The 22,534-nt window shown below is 41.1% G+C and overlaps 1 protein-coding gene across 4 annotated transcripts in view; it reads right to left on the bottom strand.

Annotated features, from left to right (window-relative positions):
* The window catches only part of ASAP1 (ArfGAP with SH3 domain, ankyrin repeat and PH domain 1), a 285,790-nt gene that overhangs the window by 222,008 nt on the left and 41,248 nt on the right, over window positions 1-22,534 (bottom strand). For 3 of the 4 annotated variants that reach the window (XM_054019003.1, XM_054018999.1, XM_054019000.1), the window contains exon 3: window positions 17,769-17,898. In XM_054019003.1, coding sequence (XP_053874978.1) covers window positions 17,769-17,898 — 130 coding nt within the window. Of the gene's footprint in view, window positions 1-17,768; window positions 17,899-18,217; window positions 18,321-22,534 lie in introns of those variants that run through there. The other variant, XM_054019001.1, reaches the window with a different exon arrangement.

Genomic DNA, 22,534 nt, shown 5'->3' with positions numbered 1-22,534 from the left:
TTTTCCAATTAGTTATGCACCCACCTTATAGTAGCTTCTCTACGTTGTATTTCCCTGGTTTATTTATGAGAAGGTTATACAAGATAGTATTAAAGTCAAGATATACCTCATCTACTGCTTCCCCCTATCCACAATACTTGTTACCCTGTCAAAGAAAGCTATTAGGCTGGTTTGACACGATTTGTTGTTGACAAATCCATGCTGACCGTTACTTATCACCATATTATCTTCTACATCTCTGCAAATTGATTGCTCCATTATCTTTCCGGGTACTGAAGTTAAGATGACTGGTCTGTAATTCCTTAGGTTTCCTTATTTCCCCTTTTTATAGATTGGCACTAAATTTTCCAGTCCTCTGGAATTATTCCAGTTTTCCACGACTTTTCATAGATAATCACTAATAGCTCAGATATCTCCTCAGTCAGATCCTTGAATAATTTTGGGTATACTTCATCAAGCCCTGGTGACTTGAAAACTTCTAACTTGTCTAAGTAATTTTTAACTTGTTCTTTCCCTATTTTAGTCTCTGGCATTCATTAAGTTAGATGTCCAATAGCTTGGGGGGAGAGATAGCTCAGTGGTTTGAGCATTGGCCTGCTAAACCCAGGGTTGCGAGTTCAATCTTTGAGGGGGCCACGTAGGGATCTGTGGCAAAAACAGTACTTGGTCCTGCTACAGAAAGCAGGGGGCTAGACTTGATGACCTTTCAGGGTCCCTTCCAATTCTATGAGATAGGTATATCTCCATATATTACTAAACTTTTTGGTTAAAAAAAAAATCATTTAGCACTTCTGCCATTTCCACATTTTCTGTTATTGTTCCCCCCCACACACCACCATTAAGTAATGGGCCTACTCTGTCCTTGGTCTTCCTTGCTTCTAATGTATTTGTAGAATGTTTTCGTGTTACCCTTTTTGTATCTAGCTAGTTTAATCTCATTCTGTACCTTGGCCTTTCTAATTTTGTCACTACATACCTGTGTTATTTGTTTATATTCATCCTTTGTAATTTGACCTAGTTTCCATCTTTTGCAGGATTCTTTTTTGAGTTTCAGATCATTGAAGATCTCCTGGTTAAGCCAGCGCGGTCTCTTGCCAGACTTCCTATCTTTCTTACACAGTTTGCTTTTGTTCCCTTAATAATGCCTCTTTGAAAAATTGCTACTGTTCTTAACTGTTTTTCCTTTCAGACTTCCTTCCCAAGGGATCTTATCTACCAACTCCCTGAGTTTGCTAAAGCCTGTCTTCTTGAAATCCATTTTCTTATTGTGCTGTTTTCCCTCCTACCATTCCTAAGAATCATGAACTCTCTCATATCATTATCACTTTCACCCAAACTGCCATCCATTTTCAAATTCTCAGCCAGTTCTTTTCTAATGGTCAAAATCAAACCTAAGACAGACTCTCCCCTACTGATTTTATCCACCTTCTGAAATAAAAAATTGTCTCCAATACATTCCAAGAACTTGTTGAGTAATCTGTGCCCTGTTGAGTTATTTTCCCAACAGACATCTGGCTAGTTGAAGTCCCCCATCACCACCAAGTCCTGTGCTTTGGATGATTTTATTAGTTGTTTATAAAAAGCCTCATCCACCTCTTCTTCCCGGGCAGGTGGCCTGTAGTAGACCCATACCATGACATCACCCTGGTGTTCTACCGCTTTTATCCTTATCCAGAGACTTTCAACAAGTCTGTCTCCTACTTCCATCTCAACCTCAGTCCAAATTTATACTTTTTTTTAATATATAAGGCACCACCTCCTCCCAGTTTTCCCTGCCTGTGCTTCCTGAGAAAGCTGTACCCTTCTATACCAATATTCCAGTCATGCATATTATGCAACTACCGTATCAACCAAATCTGAAATCTCGAAGAATGAAGTCAGGTTTGTTTGATGGACCTGACTTGCATCTGAAAAAGTGAGGTTTTTTACCCACGAAAGCTTATGCCCAAATAAATTTGTTAGTCTTTAAGGTGCCACCGGACTCCCTGTTGTTTTTGTGGATACAGACTAACATGGCTACCCCCGGATATTTGATGGACCTATTTTCTATAAAACCATGTTGACTGGTATTAATTATACTCCTATGCTTTAGAAACTGAATCTCATATCAGCTTTTCCATTATTTTCCAGAGAATGTCGTCAGGCTAACTAGACTATAGTTACCTAGGGTCATTCTCCTTGCCCTTTTGGAATATTGACACTACCTTAGCACTCTTCCAGTCCTGCAAAATTTATTAAAAATGTCTCATCAGGCCAGAGATTATCTCAGCCAGCTTTTTCTTTTTTTTTTTTTAGGATTCTAGATTTCAACTTATTCACGGGAGGTTGTGAGGCCAAAAATATAACTGGCTTCAAAAAAAGAATTAAATAAGTTCCTGGAGGATAGGTCCATCAATGGCTATTAGCCAAGGTGGTCAGGGATGCAACCCCACACTCTGGGTGTCCCATAGCCTCTGACTGCTGGATGCTGGGAAATGGACGACCTGGGCTGGATCACTTAATAATTGTCCTGTTCTTTTCATTCCATCTGAAGCATCTGGCATTGGCCACTCTCAGAAGACAGGATACTGGGCTAGATGGACCATTGGTCTGACCCAGTATTGCCATTCTTATGTTCTTACACATCTATATAAAATAATAAATCTACACACATTTCCTTTCCTCAGTTTCCTCACCACTCCAGAACATTCTTTGGTCCAGGGTGAGAGAACTGTGGGCTGTACAGAGTACTCCTGCTCAAGTGCATGGTTTGTGTTCTGAAACATGGAGTCTTCTCCCTCCCAGCTCTTCTTCTGACCTTGGCCAGCCTGCCACCTGTCCAAAGGTCTTCTGTGTCTCTGAGTCTTCCCACTGCCACATCCTTTTATAACCACCTAGTCCCCATGTCAGGTGACTCTTGGATCAGCCTCCCCAGGCAATCACAGACCTCTACTAGGTAACTTTGCTGCCAGGTGATCCCGCCAGACAAACCAGTTTTCCTGGTTGGAAGCCAGTCTATCTTTTAAGGCAGGGGTCGGCAACGTTTGGCACGCGGCTCGCCAGGGTAAGCACCTTAGCGGGCCGGACCAGTTTATTTACCTGCTGACACGGCAGGTTTGGCCAATCGCGGCCCCCACTGGCCGCGGTTTGCTGTCCCAGGCCAATGGGGGTGGCGGGAAGCCACAGCCAGCACATCCCTCGCCCGCGCCGCTCCCCGCTGCCCCCATTGGCCCAAGACGGCGAACCGCAGCCAGTGGGGGCCGCGATCAGCCGAACCTGCCGCATCAGCAGGTAAATAAACTGGCCCGGTCCGCTAGGGTGTTTACCCTGGCAAGCCGCGTGCCAAACGTTGCTGACCCTGTTTTAGGGTATTTGTATTAGAAGAGAGGACCATCCTGATTTAATGACCCTCTGTTGTCAGCTTTGTATCATTACAACTTGAAATTTCAGATAGAAGCACAACAGAGAAGTTAACTCGTCCCTACATTCAAAGTGGAGTTTTCAGTTTGAGAAAGATATATACAGCGTTCATAATTTCACACAGAATTCGTAAATTGTAGAGAGAGAATCCTAAATTTTCACAACTGTATTCCAGTTGACTAAAATAAAGGTCTTATTTTTGAAGTGTTGTCCTATGTTGCTGCAAACATCTCTGGTTGCATAGCTCTCAAATGGGTAAGTCTTCAACAGGAGGTCAAGTTCTTTTGGACTCACCTGAGGGAGCCATCATGACAAAAAGTGATGCTGAAGCCAGGCCCAGTCTCATAGTGGAGGTGCAGGTCCTCCCCTTTGCAAAAAGTGGAAGCCTAGCACAAAAAGGGAACGTTCCTTGAGAGACCGTATGAAGGCGGGAGGCATGCTCACCCTGTGACAGAAATAAATTCTCCTTGTACATAATGCTTCTTTCATTTTAAGTCTCTCCCTGCCCCCACTACACCCCACAAATATTGGGAATAGACATTACGTTTCTAGTCTTAGTAATGTTTCTTCAAGAGTCTGTTTTCCCCCTCACTTCCAACTTTTTTCTCTGTTGATTCAAAAGTGAAGAGAAATCTCCTTCCTCCTTATGGTGTAGGCTATGTTTTCAAGGTAAATGATAGTAGCACTCCGCTGTGATCAAAGCTATGAGTTTCAGAATTCAGTCCCTCTTCTGAGAAAGAATTCACTGGGCACTACTGACACATCACTTAATTCAGCATAGATACCATCTCAAAAGAGCTCTGCTAAAGTATGGTGAGGATTACATATAAATTGGTTTTATCATTGGGATTATTATTTTGATAGAATGATGTTTTTGTCAAACACAGTACTCACTAAAATTGTTGTTTTTAATTATATCTATTTTACTTTCCATTTGTTGTAAACTTCTTTAACTGTCTCGTGAAAGACACAGGCACAGTGTCACCTTCTGAAAAGTAACAGGTACACCAAGAGAAAGTTTAGACAAACTTTGCAAGCTTCACAGTAAATATAGAATAAGCAGCAATCAAATCCTGGAAATGTGTTCAAGTACACCAAGCTGGTGGTTTTTAGTGGCAAGCAGGGGTAAACTTACTATACATTTGAGCAGAAAAACAAAATAATTAATGCATTCATAACCATGAGTTTTCACTAAGAAATTTGTTCTGCCTGTATATCTTCTAGGAAATTAAATTATTTGAAACATATATAATGATATATTAAAACAATTATTCTACACAGTAAAATTAATAAGAATAAAAATCAGTTAAACAAGCTTCACACACAAATAAAAAAAAGTGATTATTCCTTTTTTTCTTGCTATGAAAAAAATCATTTACCTACATTTAATGTAATACAAAACTAATTTGTAATCACAATTTGTCACGTGCCTAGCTATTATTAGGTTGCCATTTCCTGTATGCATTATGGAAAAGGCAAGTTTTGAGGAAAGACTTGAATGCAAACACCATGGTGGTTTTATGGATTTTCACTGGGCGCTTCTACCTGATTCAGATTACAACCATCTCAATATTAACCTGTCCTGCTGAGACATCAAGTAAGTGGCAGCTGTCAAATATTCAGGCAGCACGACGGACAGTGCTAGAGGATGCTCATACAGCAGAAGCTGCTGCCAGTTTTCGGGCCCATCAGCACCCTTTATGAGGGCATCATGACATCAAGCTTGCTACAAAGCTGTGGATTTATAGAACAACAGTTTTATGCCAACTCTGTTGGATGGAAGTGAAACATGGGCACTAAGGATGGCTGAATAACACCGGATTGATGCTTTCAATTCCCATCATCTCTGCCAGCTGCTCCATATCAAGAGGCAAACAAGAACAACAGATCAAGAACAGAAAGGAGGACATTTGAAGCCGAACCCAGCTATTCCCTCTGTCAGCAATGGTTCAGTTTCAAAAGCTTTCTTGATATGGACATAGTATCAGAATATAAGACCAACAAATTATGAAGCGTGTGTACCAAGGAATGCCACTAAACACCTGTGATCACATAGATATCAAAAGCTTCAGTGGCATGATAAGATTGCTAGTGATGGACAAACTGAATATACAGTCAGCCTTAAGCACCTTGCCAAAGACTGATTCAAGTGGCACTCAATTTACAAGGAGGTCATGTCCATTTGAGATTTGCCATTATGATTCTCCTCACTCATGACTATATTCTGTTTGTGTGCATGGTTGTCTAAGAGGTAGAGAATCAGAGGGGGAAACAGTGAAGGAATTTCAAGAGGGAGTGGGACAGTCGCAGAAATAAATTGGGAAGATTAGCATAGCAACATTCTGAATTGACTCGAGGAGCGGAGGTTGAAGGCATAAAGGCCAGAGGAGATTACAGGGGTCAATGCGCGAGACAATCAGGGTGTGGGCAGAAGTTTTGGCAGTGTGGCAGAGAGGAAGAGTCAAATCTTGGAGATGTTGTGTAGTAGGAAGAAGTGGAAAGGGGAAAGAAATTGTATGAAGTGAGATTATAAAATAGGAGGGTTGATTAAATGGAAAGCTACAAGGTTGTTTTAGATGAAGTTAACAGCATGAATAAAGCTCTCACACCAACAGTAGCAAGACTAAGGAGCAGAGCATGGAAGAACCAAATGCTCAGTGAAAGAGAATCAGGGAGGGAAGAGAGACAAATAAGGTCCATGAGGTAGGCTGGAGCATTTTTTTTTGAAAAGGAGGCAATTCTGAATTAGATCCTGAGAAGTTCAAATTATAACCATATAAAATAATTGAAAAACTTTACCAATAGCTTAAAAGCCCTGCAATATTAATGTAAGGTTAAAACATTGATTTCTGCATCAAAGGATTTCTAGCCTTCCTAATTTTCAGTAAAGATTCACCATTAAGACATTTCCCCACTCATAATATTAAAGCAGAGAAGAGAATTTATCTTTCTTCTACTTCTCTGCACCAATTCTCTGCTGTTAAAGAAACAAATGTCTCCTCGGTTACTAACACATTAGACTAAGCGAGGATTATGAAAACTCAAATTACTGTCACTTTACTTTTGACATTTCTCTGAGTTTAGGCAATAAATCAGATTCACTTTCAGGTTCCTAGTGCCTCAATGATGGATTTGAAACCCTGAAGTGGAAAGTTTTTTTGTGAACAATTTTCTTTATTATATCGCTCTTTAATTATGGAAATATTTCTACTGGTCTTACATTTTATGAGATGTTGTTTTTACACAATTTAAATATTTCGGCCAAATATAAGTTGAACACCCCTTTAAGAGAACACCTCTTCTTGTAGGGTATCTGTTCTAGTTCTCCAGACTGCATGGTGAACATTCCATTGTGGCTTGAAAGCAGCAAGGCTTAACTTAACAGCAGAGCACCAAGGAGCACTTCCAAATGTGCCATTAATTGATGAGCACACAGGCACACTCCTGTATGTAGAGAGTTCCAAGGCAGCAGCAGTACTTTCCTGAACAGCGTATGAGCCACTAAACAGCACTAAGGGGCACTTTGGAAGGTGCCCCTAAAAAATGAACACATACAGTAAAAAATTAAGGCAAGTTACTTTGCCCTACCTGAAATTTTGACTTAGAACCACTATCTTTACCCACACCAGACATTTGTTCTTAAGATGGAATCAGCTGGGCTTTGTTTGCTTGTTATAATCCAGTATTTCTGTTTCTGTTGGATCATGGGTAAAACTGATGACGCAGTATATGGATATGCACTGCAGCTTGTAAATATACAGAGCTAAGTATCATCCACTGCTTTTTTGTGTGACATGTAATTATAAGTATGTGACAGGATTTAGCATTTAGCCCTCCCTCAATATTTCTGATATCCTAATTAGAAGTCACTCTTTTAAAAAACCTGTATGAGCGCTGTTCCTGTTTCCCACTTGCTTTAGAGAAATCATATACCTGGTTTTACTTATTTGGTGTGGAATTAGCTATGCAGTAAAAAATAATTATCCTGAACTTCTTTTATGAAACAAAGAGGATTTTGATTTCCTGTGTGGCTCTTTTTGGATGTTTTGCTATCAAGAACATATGTACTAAAGAACTCCTTTGAAACTTAAGTATAGCTTAGTGTTTAAACTTAGCTCTTACATAACTAACCACAAGCACTGCCACGATACTGGACTGCTTGGTAACATGCTACAAACTGCAAAAAGGCTAGAAAAGCTGGCTTTAAATTTTGTACTACTGGGATCCTTTATAGCCATTATTTTAAGTAACTTATTTTGGATTTCAAATTGGAACAAATTAGAAATTTATGATTTCTGTTACAGTAGTGCAGGGGGAAAGCATGTGCTTTAGTAGAAATAAAAGTCAAAGAAAGATGGCTTTCCACTTTAACCAGTGACTCAAAAACAGACTTCACAGTGGTTTCAGAACAGTAAATTGTAATCAGCAAAGTATGTATCACAGAATATAAGCAGTTGACTTAAAACCTAGGCTTGATCTACACTACCAACTTATGTTGGTATAACTACATCAATCAGGAGTTTGGAAAATCCACACCCCTGAGCGACACAGTTATACCAACCTAACCCCTCTCCCAGCACTGTAAGTGCAGACAAGCCCTTAGTCAACTTGAAATCTAGTGCTTGGTCTTTCCTCCTCTCTCTATCTCCCATCAGCAGGCGATCTTCTCCACTCACCTGGTTTCAACTGCCACCTTTTATGTCAATGCCTCACTATGCCTGACAGTCCCTCTCTCTGTCAAAACCCACATCCTAGCCTGTTTTTCTGATCTCATTTTCATTTTCCTGTGATTATTTTAAACTTAACGTGGCCCAGGCTGAATTAATCATTTTCCTTCCCTCCCCACCCCACATCAAGCCCTCACCAGTTCCCCCTTTCTCAGTGTTAATACCAACAATCTTCCAGTCACTCACGCCTACAACTTAAGTGTCATCTTGGACTCTGCCCTGTCTCTAGAACCACACCTCCATATGGTATCTAAATCTTGCCATTTCGCCTAAACAACAATTCAAAGAATTGGCCTTTTCTCTTTGTCCACAGTGCCAAAGCTCTGATGGACCCTTACCTTGCTTCTTGACTGCAGATACCTTGTCTCCTTCAAGTTTATTTGATCTTTGCAATTGGGTTTCACTTATTACCTATACAGAAAAAATCTTCCCAGCCCATCATTCTGACCATGACACTCTTTCTAAGTTTCTCTACTTGCTTTCCTTTCTCTACCACATCAAATACAAGCTTCTCATACTTTACTTTAAGGCCCTCCACCAGTTAGTTCCACCCTTTCTGTCCAGTCTAATAATTTATCTAACGTCAGCTGCTTTGTTTGCTTTTTTACTGCTTTGTCCAGTTGCCCCATATGCATCTTTACACTTTCTTCAATTTGCATGGAATGCCTTCTCCAAAATTATCCGTAAAGGCACTATCACAGTTTCAGAGTATCTGTACCTATATTCCTACTCTGTGATCCCTGAAGGGCACCCACAGAAAGGTTTCCAGCTCTCCCTTCCACCTTTTTGGGCACAGACCCACATCTCACTCCCTTCTGACTGGGGATTTTAAGGCTGCACTAATATCTCCAGCAAGCCAGACAGCCTAAAAAGGCCAATGCCTGCACTTTTGCTTTCTCTCTGTGGGCTACAAAGAATGTACCACCCATGGTTATAAGTTACCACACTGCTCCTTCTAAGCAAGCATTTTTATTCTTACTGTAAAAGCATTACAGAAAAAACATATTAAAACAATAAAAGCAACTACACACATGCTAAAAAGCTTACCAGAGATCACCTCCAACTTATTCCCTCTAAACTCACAAAAGGGTTTTCCCCGTGGCTACATGTGTCTGACGAAGTGGGTATTCACCCACGAAAGCTTATGCTCCAATACATCTGTTAGTCTTAAAGGTGCCACAGGACTCTCTGTTGCTTTTTTACAGATCCAGACTAACACGGCTACCCCTCTGATACTTGACCCTGTGGTTACAGGTTCATTTGTCTTAGATCCAGAACAAAGGCTTGGCAGATCAGCCATTTCTTTATACAGATCAGGCCTGGTAAGCAGCAGACAATGACCCTCTCCTTAGGGCTTGCCTTCAAAAGGCTGGGTTTTTGCATAACTGGAGTTGGGGAATTTGCATTAAGCTCTCCCTATGGGTTCCCCAGGAAATTCACTTGATGCTTACGGTCCCAAAAGTCCATACGTGACTGGAACATTTTAAATATAATCTTTTGAAGGTATACATTATCCCCAAAAGTGAAATAGTTGTGGGTGAGGACAAAGTCACAAAGTTCAGCCACCAGGTTTGCCATGACATTATCAGGAACAGTATCCCCAATAATCACATTTGGGGACAATGTATACCTTCAAGTCAGCGGTACCCGCATGGCCCCACAGTATGCCAACATTTTTATGGCTGACCTAGAACAACGCTTCCTCAGCTCTCATGCCCCTACTCTACTTGCGCTACACTGATGACATCTGCATCATCTGACCCATGGAAAAGAAGCCCTTGAGGAATTCCACCATGATTTCAACAATTTCCATCCCACCATCAACCTCAGCCTGGATCAGTCCACACAAGAGATCCACTTCCTGGACACTAGTGCTAATAAGTGATGGTCACATAAACACCACCCTATACTGGAAACCTACTGACGGCTATACTTACCTACGTGCCTCCAGCTTTCATCCAGACCACACCACACGATCCATTGTCTACAGCCAAGCTCTAAGATACAACCGCATTTGCTCCAACCCCTCAGACAGAGACAAACATCTACAAGATCTCTATCAAGTATTCTTACCCATCTGCTGAAGTGAAGAAACAAATTGACAGAGCCCGAAGAGTACCCAGAAGTCACCTACTACACGACAGGCCCAACAAAGAAAGTAACAGAACGCCACCAGCCGTTACCTTCAGCCCCCAACTAAAACCTCTCCAGCACATCATCAAGAATCTACAACCTATCCTGAAGGACGATCCCTCACTCTCATAGATCTTGGGAGACAGGCCAGTCCTCGCTTACAGACAGCCCCCCAACCTGAAGCAAATACTCACCAGCAACCACACAATAAAAACACTAACCCAGGAACCTATCCTTGCAACAAAACCTGTTGCGAACTCTGTCCACATATCTATTAAGGGGACACCATCATAGGACCTAATCACATCAGCCACACTATCAGAGGCTCGTTCACCTGCACATCTACCAATGTGATATATGCCATCATGTGCCAGCAATGCCCCTCTGCCATTTACATTGGCCAAACCGGACAATCTCTACGCAAAAGAATAAATGGACACAAATCAGACGTCAAGAATTATAACATTCAAAAACTAGTCGGCAAACACTTCAACCTCCCTGGTCACTCAATTACAGACCTCAAAGTTGCAATACTCCAACAAAAAAACTTCAAAAACAGACTCCAATGAGAAACTGCAGAATTGGAATTAATTTGCAAACTGGACACCATTAAATTAGACTTGAATAAAGACTGGGAGTGGATGGGTCATTACACAAAATAAAAACTATTTCCCCATGCTAATTTTTTTCCCCTACTGTTACTCACACCTTCTTGTCAACTGTTGGAAATGGGCTATCCTGATTATCACTACAATTTTTTCTCCTGCTGATAATAGCCCACCTTAATTGATTACCCTCATTCTGGTTGGTATGGCAACACCCATTTTTTCATGTTCTCTGTGTATCTATATATCTTCCTACTGTATTTTCCACTGCATGCATCTATGAAGTGGGTTTTAGCCCACGAAAGCTTATGCTCAAATAAATTTGTTAGTCTCTAAGGTGCCACAAGTACTCCTCGTTCTTTTTACAAATAGTCAGTCACTCTTCAGAAAAGTATTTTTGTATTACTGCTACTTCGTCCTCCCCATGTCCCAATCCCTCTCCTCCACCCACTCATGCACACACGTGTTTGTTATACCCACTTTAAACATCTTAAATTTCAGCTCTGAATATTCAAACACTTATGTATATGAGTAGTCCCACTGAACTCAATGGCTTTGCTCATGGGCAGAGTTACTCATAAATGCCTTCATGATCAGGGCCTCAGACTTTAAGTCTTCAAAGCACCAACTTCTTAGTTTTTAGAAGACTCTGTCATGTTGGGCACTGACTTGGTTAGGACCTCCAGGCATTACTGTAATATAAGTAATTAAAAAACTACGTTAAAAGAACATTTAGGTTATATTAAGGCAGGGGTCCTGTGGAAAACATCTGATCATGATAATTAAAGACTATCATAATATTAATTGAAGTTATTAATATTAATTTAAGATTATCATAATACATATACTAGGGGGCAATCTTAATTCTGGAACTTCCTAATGCTGAGTGCTTGATTTTGCAACCTTACAAGCAACTGCAAACATGGGTCTTATGATGGAAAGTATTATGCAAAATTAGGCAGCTTCCATATGAGGAAAGATTAAAAAGACTGGAACTTTTCAGCTTGGAAAAGGGACGACTAAGGAAGGATATGATAGAGGTCTATAAAATAATGACTAGTATGGAGAAAGTAAATAAGGAAGTGTTATTTACTCTCTCATATAACACAAGAACTAGGGGTCACCAAATGAAATTAAATTAAATAAATTAATGGAGATATCCTATCTCCTAGAACTGGAAGGGACCTTGAAAGGTCATTGAGTCCAGCCCCCTGCCTTCACTAGCAGGACCAAGTACTGATTTTGCCTCAGATCCCCAAGTGGCCCCCTCAAGGATTGAACTCACAACCCTGGGTTTAGCAGGCCAATGCTCAAACCACTGAGCTATCCCTCCCCCCTAAAAAAATAAATAGAGATATCCTATCTCCTAGAACTGGAAGGGACCTTGAAAGGTCATCAAGTCCAGCCCCCTGCCTTCCCTAGCAGGACCAAGTACTGATTTTGCCCTAGATCCCTAAGTGGCCCCCTTGAGGACTGAACTCACAATCCTGGGTTTAGCAAGCCAATGCTCAAACCACTGAGCTATCCCTCCCCCCTATTATTAGGCAGCTGGTTTAAAACAAACAAAAGGAAGTATTTTTTTCCAAACAACACACAGCCAACCTGTGAAACTCCTTGCCAGAGGATGTTGTGAAGACCAAGACTATAACAGGATTCAAAAAGAACTAGATACATTCATGGAGGATAGGGCTATCAATGGCTATTAGCCAGGATGGGCAGGGATGGTGTCCCTAGCCTCTGTTTGTCAGAAGCTGGGCATGGGCAACGGGGAAGGATCACTTGATGATTACCTGTATTGTTCATTCCCTCTGGGGCACCTGGCATTGGCCGCTGTTGGCAGACAGGATACTGGGCTAGACGGATCTTTGGTCTGACCCAGTATAGCCATCTTATGTTCTTAACTATAGGCATGCTATAATGTCTAACATACAGAGTCACATTACCTATACTATAATGAATTTAAAGTTTTAGCACTACATGAGCTTTGGAGTCATCCTGGCAGTTTTTGTCATTTTACAATCCTATTTTTTAATGTCTTTCTAAACTAAAGCAGAAAGTGACCATCAATACAAGATAAACAAGTTTAATAAAAAAAAAAAAAAAAATCACCTTCCTGTCTCATCTTCGATATTACATTTAACTGTAGCAGAGAAATTTTCAGAACTTTACTTCTTTTAAGTTGTCACATACTGTGCTGTAACTGGGGACCATGAAATATGCTAGTCCCAGCCTATTTGATTAAATATCTATTCACTATTTTATTGCTGGAGAGTGTATTAGTTATATTGTATCTACAGGAGGAAAAGCACTATTAACATTTGTATATATAGATATGAAATGTTCATAGTGCTTTTATGGTATATTACAACAAAATTCTACCAGAGACCAGAATAGACAGCAAAACATGTGAAACAGAAAATTATTTTGGCACTCGTGTTTTGTAGTTACCCAACATCACCTTTCATCCCATCTAAGCAGTTCCTAAATTTGCCTACAAATATGGCTTTATGAGATTACTACTACTGAAAAATCATTCAGGCCTGAGAAAGTGCTCACAGTTTTTAACTTCTCTTTACTACTATTCAGTGAAAAGTGATATTTAACTCAAACTGTAAGAGTGCTACAGAAATTTACAGTAAAGTAGCCATTGGAATCAACTGTTAGTGGTGAAGGCTATATGTCACAAACTCAAACCCAGACCAGGTCAGTAGTGATGGAAAATCATAATCTCATGGTTGTTTAGCAGCCCAAATAGAGTGAGTTTGGAGTCTTAGTCTAGTTTTAATATGCAAGTGACCATATGACAAACCCCACCAAAAACATATTTAGTGCACCAGCTGTCAGCCTTAAAAGAGAGACTAAAGATTGTGTGGTCATGATGACTGAGTTACCCCTTCACTGCAGAAGTCTTCCTCCAGTTTAGGATTGAGGCACATTGGCAAGGTAGTGAAGAGAGCCTTGCATTGCTGCTGCACATTTGGAACTTATATATGGAGATATACCTATCTCATAGAACTGGAAGGGACCTTGAAAGTCATTGAGTCCAGTCCCCTGCCTTCACAAGTACTGTCCCTGACAGAGGTGGGTGTGTGTGTGCACGCGCCCCAGATCCTAAATGGCCCCTTCAAGAATTAAACTCACATCCCTGGGTTTAGCAGGCCAATACTCAAACCACTTAGCTATCCCTTCCCCCCCCCACCCAACTTGTACCGTGAATAGTTGTTTTCATTCCCCAAGATTCAAATAAGCTGGCACTTTTCACAAACACTGAATTCACATATTACTTTTAATGTTTCAGTAATTTGGTTCATGGGGCTATTTGATTTAAAAGCATGCTTTCCAAGAACAAAACTGAGAGGCTACACTTGAACAGATCAGATCAACACTCACAACTAGTGCCCATATACAATCCTATCCCATGTCTTCAATAACTTGTATATTGTCCTGTGGTATGACTACATACACCCAAAGTTCTAATGGCCCATCAACTTTGTATATAATTTTATTATATATAACTACTGTGCAATACTCTCATAGAAAAATAAAGTTACAATGATAGCTCTGACAAGGATATTTTTGTGACTTTAACATTATGTCAAGAAAAAAACAAAACATTCCAAGTTTTGTTCAACAAAAACTATCACCATAAAATTTAATTTTCTCCCATTGGCTCTTAAATCCTTCATTCTCCTATTGATAGAAAACATATGTAAATATCAGTAACACCCATTATTTTAGCTTTAGTAGGAATTACCACATAATCCCCATTTATTGATGAAATAATTATTTTAGATAATCTCAGATACTTTAAATTAAACCACTAACTTATAAGTCTGAGAATACTTACAAGGGGATCAGGTGGTTTCGCAGTTTCTTTGAGTATGTGTGACACAGTCTCTCAGCATAGTCTGTGTGATATGTAGATTGTAATGGATTTTTTACATTTAGTCCTTTTGGTATGATGTCCATCTGCTTGCATTTGGAAAGGAAGATGTCGTCTGTCTGTATCTGTACGAGTTTTTTCATGAAGTTGATGGATTTCCACTCCATACGGCTAAATGCAGTGCCTTGCATGACAGGTTTCAGAGTAGCAGCCGATCCCCTTGTAAGTATTCTCACACTTCTTATCAAACTGTCTGTACTGGGCTATCTTGATTATCACTTCAAAAGTTTTTTTCTCTTACTTAATTGGCCTCTCAGAGTTGGTAAGACAACTCCCACCTGTTCATGCTCTCTGTATGTGTGTATATATCTCTCCTCAATATATGTTCCACTCTATATGCATCTGAAGAAGTGGGCTGTAGTCCACGAAAGCTTATGCTCTAATAAATTTGTTAGTCTCTAAGGTGCCACAAGTACTCCTGGTTCTTTTTGCATGATATGAAAGGAGTCATAAATGAATACGTATCAGTGTACTAAGGCAGTTGAATAAGCTACACTCTGGCTTCTTGCATGGGGGAAAAAAATACATGAGGAAACCCTAGTTAAGCTAGCCAATAAATTCCATTACCCTTTCTCCCACTTAAGTAAACAGGCCATCAGTTATGACATGAAAATGAGGAATTCACATTTCAATGATGTCTTATTGGCACTGACTGTGAATGTGGAACAAATAAAATCAGAGCAGTTTTGTCAGTCTTAATGAGACAGAGTGCTGATACAATTGTTGATTGGAAAGAAGGTAGGCATTAAATTAATTTTGGGAGGGCACTACACAGAGTTGGTCATGTCTACAGGTTTAATTCTCCAACTGTGGATAAACCAAGTTTTTAAACAAAAAATAACGTTTAAAAAAAGTGAGAATGCAGAGTTTCCCTATAAAGTCTTTATATGGGCAATCCACCCATCTAAGTTTTTCACTTTCTTTGCAAGCCACCCCCATGCCCCAACTTCTACAACTTAAAAATCAAGTTAAATATCTTTTAAGTACCCAACAGAATAGTTTACTGATTTGCCTTCTCCTCCCTCTGCCCCCTGAATAAAGACTTTCCTAAAATGTTAGTGGAACTTCAAAAAAAACCCCATTTGAACTTAAATTGCTGATCTATTAAATAAAGCATGCAGAATATATATATAGTTTCACAAAAAATCCCCAAACTATCAATGCAAATATACACAATGCTCATTACTGATCCTCTTATAAAAAAGTCAATGTGTAATGTATTTCACCAAAACAGATATTATATATTCCAAAGGTCCAAGATTTGTACTATCACTACATAAATAGTGCAACATATGTCATATTAAACTTACCTATTCTGACTGCTGAATAGGGTCTCCTACCTATTTTGTTTTTAATTAGAAAGTCACAACTGAGACTGTCTGTATATTTTTCTAATTATATAAATGTTATATTGTATTTGAAGTACATCTATACTTATACTAAAAGTTGTCAGTGAAAAAGAATACCACTGTTGGATTTAAGCAACTCTATGAAATTTTACTTTAACTTTATCACTGCCTTTGGAGATTTAGCTTTCAAAAACCATCATCCGTACTACCAAACATATAATAATGGCTATCCCTATTTCAGGCTGTTGAAAACAGAAGGGTGCAATATTGTCAAGTGAAGAACAGAAGAAACTAGATTTCTGACAATTGTACAAGTGGGTACGTCTTATGAAATGATTCAACTTCAGAAATAAGTTATATTAAAGGCTGATCACTGCCACAGATTTAAAAAGAAATGGGATGTTAATGTAATTGTATTTATCCAGTAATTCTATTACTATTCTATTACCTAATAAGTTATTGTAGAAAAGAATAGTTCCAATATAGTTTTGAACATAGGGCACATTAATTAATTGTAATCTTATAGAATTACGTTTTGTATTCACAAGACTATCAAAAGAATGTCATGATTAATACTATTCCTTTGCATACTACGCAAGACATTTTGTCTCCTATTAGCACTCAGCAAAATTTTGTAATATAGAGAAAATCGACACAATCTATCCTCTCGTCTGTACTTAGCTCTTGAAACATTGACAAATGTGAGTTGAAATGTTAAGAAAATCATCATAGGGAACTGAGAGCTGTGAACTTTCAAACTAAAGTAATAAACGTTTCACTTTGTTTATATGGCAATATACTATGAACTTTGACCTAATATAGGGAAGAGAAGGTTTTACATTGTCTTTCTTTCATCAGTTTTGTCCCTAAAATATCACCTACACTTGTCCCATTCATCATAAAAACATACTGAAAATCATGATGTCACAAGTGACAGATGCAGATCACAAGATGCAACAACGCCATCTCTGCAATTACACAATATGTCCAGTTTCCTCTGAGTACCCTCCCAGTTGCTCAAATAGGGGAGTAGGTTTAAGTACCAATAATATATGTATAACTTCAGGCTGCTAGGTTGAATGTGATGAAACCAAACTGACAGTTCTATTGCATCATTTTGCTTTCCCTTGACTCACGGTTTCTTCCCAACTTATCTTCTCACCCTGGATTCATCCCTTCACCCTGCCTCACTTCTGAAGCAAATTTCCTCTGCAGTTTTCGCCGAGCCATCACATTCTTTGCTGGTCCCTGCCAAGCAGAATGGATCTACCACTATTCTGCCCAAGAGAATATACAGCCTCCACTCCTCCAACCTCAGACAATTCTTCTGCTGCCACCATCACCACCACCACCACAGAAAGGCAAAATCTGTGCGTGTTGTTGAAGAAGTTCACGCAGCCTTGACTGTTTGACACATACACGCTCCAGATCTCAGAGGTTTAAAAGGTGCGTTGCGTGCACGTGAAGGATGAAACCTGACGGCAGGCTACCACCATTAACAGAATGACTGAAAGGAGATATATACATGCCACCACCTCTGGCCCCGTGGCTTGGGGGTGCCACTCTCCCAGTCCCACTAGAGTTTCTGCGGGGCGAGGCGGGGATTCTTTACCTCCTCCAGCAGCGTGACCGTGTTCCTGCAGTTCTGCAGCCGGGTAGTGAAGCTGGAGGTGGTCGGAGAGTTGTAATCCTCCGTGGTCTCCGCGATGAACTCGGGCACGGTGATCTGGTCCGGCATGATCCTGCCCGGAGGGGACGAAGGAACAGAAGGGGGGGAGGGGAAAGAGGGGGTTACATATAACACAGAGAGACACGGAGCATCCACCAGCAGAGCCGGAGAGGCAGGAACTCCTCTGCCCTGCCCCCAGCGCCCTGCGGACGCGGGGCTCCCTCCGGCGGGCTCAGCCCCTGCCCGCCCGCTCCGGGAGGGGGTGCTGTGCGGCCAGCTCGCCCGCTCGCGCTCGGGGCTGAGGAGGCGCCGCCGCGGCTCTCGCCCGGGGACCCCCGGCTCGCCGCTGTCCCGCCTGCCCCGGGGAGGGGGCTGGGAAGTTGAGCACTAACTTGTGCGGGCTCCGGCTGCGCCCCCGGCCGGGGGGGAGGGGGGGCAGCGCAGGGGGAGGAGGAGAAGGGGCGGCGGCGTTGGCGGCTCCGGGGAGTTACTCGGGCTCCAGCCGCCTCTGACAGCCACTGCGTGAGTGACACTCGGCTCAGCTACCCTCCCTCCCGCAGCCGTTACGTGGGCAAACAAGGAAGTGCTCTGCGCCTGCGCCGAACTCGGCCGACACACGCGCCCGCGCGCGCGCGGCCACGGCGGGGTGCGCGCGGCACCCGCAGCAGCCCAGCGCCAGACAAGAGGCCGCGCTCCGGGCCAAGCTGGAGCCGCGCGCGCGCGCGCAGGCGGCCTGTCTGGGTTAGGACTTTGAGTTTAAGACCGGCAGACAGATTGAGGGCGTCAGAGGGGGGAGTGGCTTTGTTCCTTCCACGGGCACCCGCTGCTGCTGTTAGCCCGGGCTGGGCATCCCCCCCCTGTAACGCAAAGCAACACCGGCGGCATCCCCGGTACACGCGCTGCCCTCCGTGCAATGGGGAGGGCTCGGTGCCGGCTCGCCTGGCTGAGCAGTCGGAGCCAGCGGCTTTGTCCTGTGCTGCTGGAAATAGACATCGGAGTGAATGTCTGCGCAGCGGACGGGGGGATGCTATTCTTTGTCTTCTTGTTTGCAGTCAAAGCACAAACATAAGACAGCGGGCAAGAGCTCAGGAAGGAGCGCCTGTAATATAAGTGATGCACAAAAAAAGCAGATGTAGGACCGATTTCAGGGAAAGGGCCCACAGCTTTCTCTGACACGACAGATGGTCTTCCTTGACCAGCCTGACCCATGCTAACTATACCCATCCATATAGTCTAGTCCCCTCCTGCCAGAATTGAACAATTATTCTGTATGACTTAAACAGCCCCATAAGATGATTTCGTAAGGGGTGTCATCTCGTGTTCATGTTCTGACCAAACATAAGAACAAGTTTAAATTCCAGCAACATCTTGGCACCAGTTAATATGATTGTCACCCAGTAAGGCACAGATCAATGAATTGCTAGTCTAGTTCCTGGATGAATCCCAACCTATCTAATCAGCTGAAGATAAATCTCAAGGGCAAGGCTGTATTTTTTTTTTTTTAATATCCATCATAGCCATTACATTTAAATGCTTTTGCTGTTTCTGGCACTCATAAATCCTTGTGCTGCAAGCATTTTATGATGGGGGGAGGACGGGGTAAATTAAGATATTTCATATCTCAATAAAATTATGTTTCTGATGAAATAGTCCAGGCAAGCTGATTATATTGATTTTCTCCCCCCCAGTTTTCTCCCTTCTCCACTTTTCATTGATAGGAAGACATATGGGGCACCTGTTTACACGATCACAAAATATAAACAATACAATACACTTAATTACATCTGTGAATCCTTGAAAATTATGCTACTTTCAAAGAGAGCTATACCTGTATTTTTAATACTGATAAGACTATTGTATTGCATAGATCACCATTATTCCCACCTGGATAAATCAAAACAGCAGGAATAGCCTGACATTTTCCAAAACCATACAAAGGATTCCTGGGATACACTTAGCAACGTCACGTCTAAAGTTATATAACCCATAAAACTTTCAGAGGGGACATTTTTAAATACAGTAATATTTCTAAATAAGGTAAAATACATTTTCTGTACTGTTTTTCCATGTAACTTTAGGAATTAAGCCAATGAAAAGAAGAGGTGCTTTTTAAAATTTCTCTTAAATTTTTATTTCTGTATATGCCTTTTTTTTTAAAGGCTTAGGTTCAAGAGGCCTAAATAATCATCAATCGCATCTGCTGTTTCAAACAGATTTGTATATTATGCTGCGTGGAGCCCCCCTCTTCCTATGACCTGCCACAATAAGAGATGAGCATTGAGAACCAGGTAAATGCATGTATTCTTAAAAACTTCTCTAAAATGAACATTGTGTAGTTGTATGTGCCCATGTCAAAAGTTTCTTCACATAATACTCCATATAAGTAACCACACTACAGTAAAACACACTTAGGTTTTAAAGTGGATTCGCACGTAATCCTAAAAGTGTTCCTACCTTTCAAAAAAATAAAAAGCAATATAATACTGCAATTTATGGATAAATCTTAAAACCAGAGGTATCTGATTTGTGCCTACCCATAAATACATGTTCTCTGTATGGTTTGCATCCTTTCTCTGCCAGAAAAATATGAGCACTGCTGAAACAGTCCTGCTTGAAGAAGTTTCTTTCTTTGATCATGGTGCCTTAGCAGCAGCCCTCCATGTGTATTTATTCACATGGCCTGGCTTTCCCCCACATAGATGTAAGGGCTGTAAGACTGAGCCCTACATTGAGGAGGAGCACTCACTCTCATGTATTTTTCACTAGTAAAGCTGGCAGGGTCAGGCAGCTGGATAGCACAGACTTGCTGGGAGAGACTAGCATTGGAAACTGAAGTGATGATATAAGCTTCTGAAAACCTGCAACCATTGAAGCCGTGGAGTCAGAGTCCCTGGGCCAGATCATCCAGTCAGCTGAGTGTTGCATTTGTGCAGCTGACAGGATGATTAGGCTCTGGTTATAGGTTTATGGGAGGGGGGGGATTTTAAAGAGAGTGAGAGAGAGAATTAAGAGCCATAAGAAAAATAGGGTTAAAAATTTCCCTAGAAAAGGGACTTATCCAGTAAGATACAATGTTCTCTCTCAACTCCCACTGAATTCACAGGTACTGCTCAGTACTTTGCAGGATGAGGCCAAGACCATTCAAAAACAAAACACACACACAAAATGGACTAACAATAATGGGATTGTAATAAAACAAAAAAGATCATGGAGCTGTTTTGTAACCATGTTCTCTTTGAAGGTGACCAGCTGTTGTCCCTTTGAGAGAGCCCTGGGACTTGCTCACAGATGGATTACAAGTAGCACATAGATCGTAGCTGTCTGCTCTTTCTAGCCTTTTTTGACATTTTCTTTGCAGCCTAAGGCTTTCAATTCTGAATATCAGGGTTGAGATGCTTGTCACAACTGCCCTCGTGGAAAGTCCCTGGTGGGTACAGAAGGCATCAGCATTTATCAAAAAAATATTTGAGCTCTTGCTTCAAAATGCTGTAATTCCACTGCTTGGGTGCTTTCTGAGTCCATGTTTAATTAATGAACTCTCTCAATAGGCTGTTCTTAATAAAACAGAAAAAAAAAAAGGTAAGTCAACTACAGTATCTTTGGTCTGGTCTTGCAATCAACATGCCTGTGTAAATGGTAGGTGTTTATCACTGATGCTATTATTATAAATAATTTGTATCACCACTGTTCCTGAGGCCCAGTGCCCCATTGTGCTAGACACTGAACAAAAAATATAACAAAGATGATCCCTGTCCCAAAGATCCCCATTTTAAAACAAAAGACAACAGACAGTGTGAAGACATGATTACTGTGAGGCAGTTATGACCAGTGTAATAAACAGCAGTCACAGCATACCACTTGCCTCACCATTGTGAAGCATTTTGGAAACCTCATGACATAGGTTGGTTTTTAGGAGCGACGGAAAGGAGGAAAACATAGAGTGTGTTACAGATATTTACAGGGAGTTCTTACCATGTCTAATGTAGTGGCATTAGAAAAAGCACAAGACTGTTTATCCAAAATGTTGACAAATGGGCAATCAAGGAAGATATTGTTGGTGCAGGGGGAGTTTAAATCTCTCTAGCATGTAAGAAATGATGGGTAGTGCCGGAGTAGTCTAGAAGGGCCTTAAAGTGAAAGACAGTTTGTGCATGATGCAGTGGAAAAAAACGGAGACAGGAGGAATGCAAGGAGGGAGATGAGATTGAATGAGCCAGGAAGGTGATCTTTACAGCAGTGTTTTGAATGGATATAAGTAGGGTATGAAGGCCAGAGAGGAGGTTTCAATAGTCAAAGTGCAAGAAGAGGAGGGTCTGGATAAGTGTTTTAGCTACATAGATGGAATGGAAAGGCTGGATGTTGGAGTTGTTATACAGGAAGAAATTGCACCATTTAGACACAGCCTGCATATGATGGTTTTAGAGAGAGGGATGTCCAAATTATAAAACAAATTTCCAATTTGCATAATTGTATTCTTCAGTTTCAATCAAAAGTGTTCAATATTATTCTTCTCGTTCTAATCTATTGTACAGTGTTGCTCTATGCTTAAAACAGCAATACCATTTCATCCCAGAGGTGGTTGCATTTTCATAGTGAATTCTTTGATATCTCTCAGCAAGAAAAACTTTATATACGTAAAGTATTATGGTTATATATGTATAGGTTAAGTCTCATAATAACATGCAAAGAACTTCCTCTACCTTTAAGAG

The sequence above is a fragment of the Malaclemys terrapin genome, chromosome 2 (genome assembly GCF_027887155.1).
Source record: "Malaclemys terrapin pileata isolate rMalTer1 chromosome 2, rMalTer1.hap1, whole genome shotgun sequence".
NCBI lineage: Eukaryota > Metazoa > Chordata > Testudines > Emydidae > Malaclemys > Malaclemys terrapin.
This window is presented reverse-complemented; position numbering and strand designations above follow the sequence as displayed.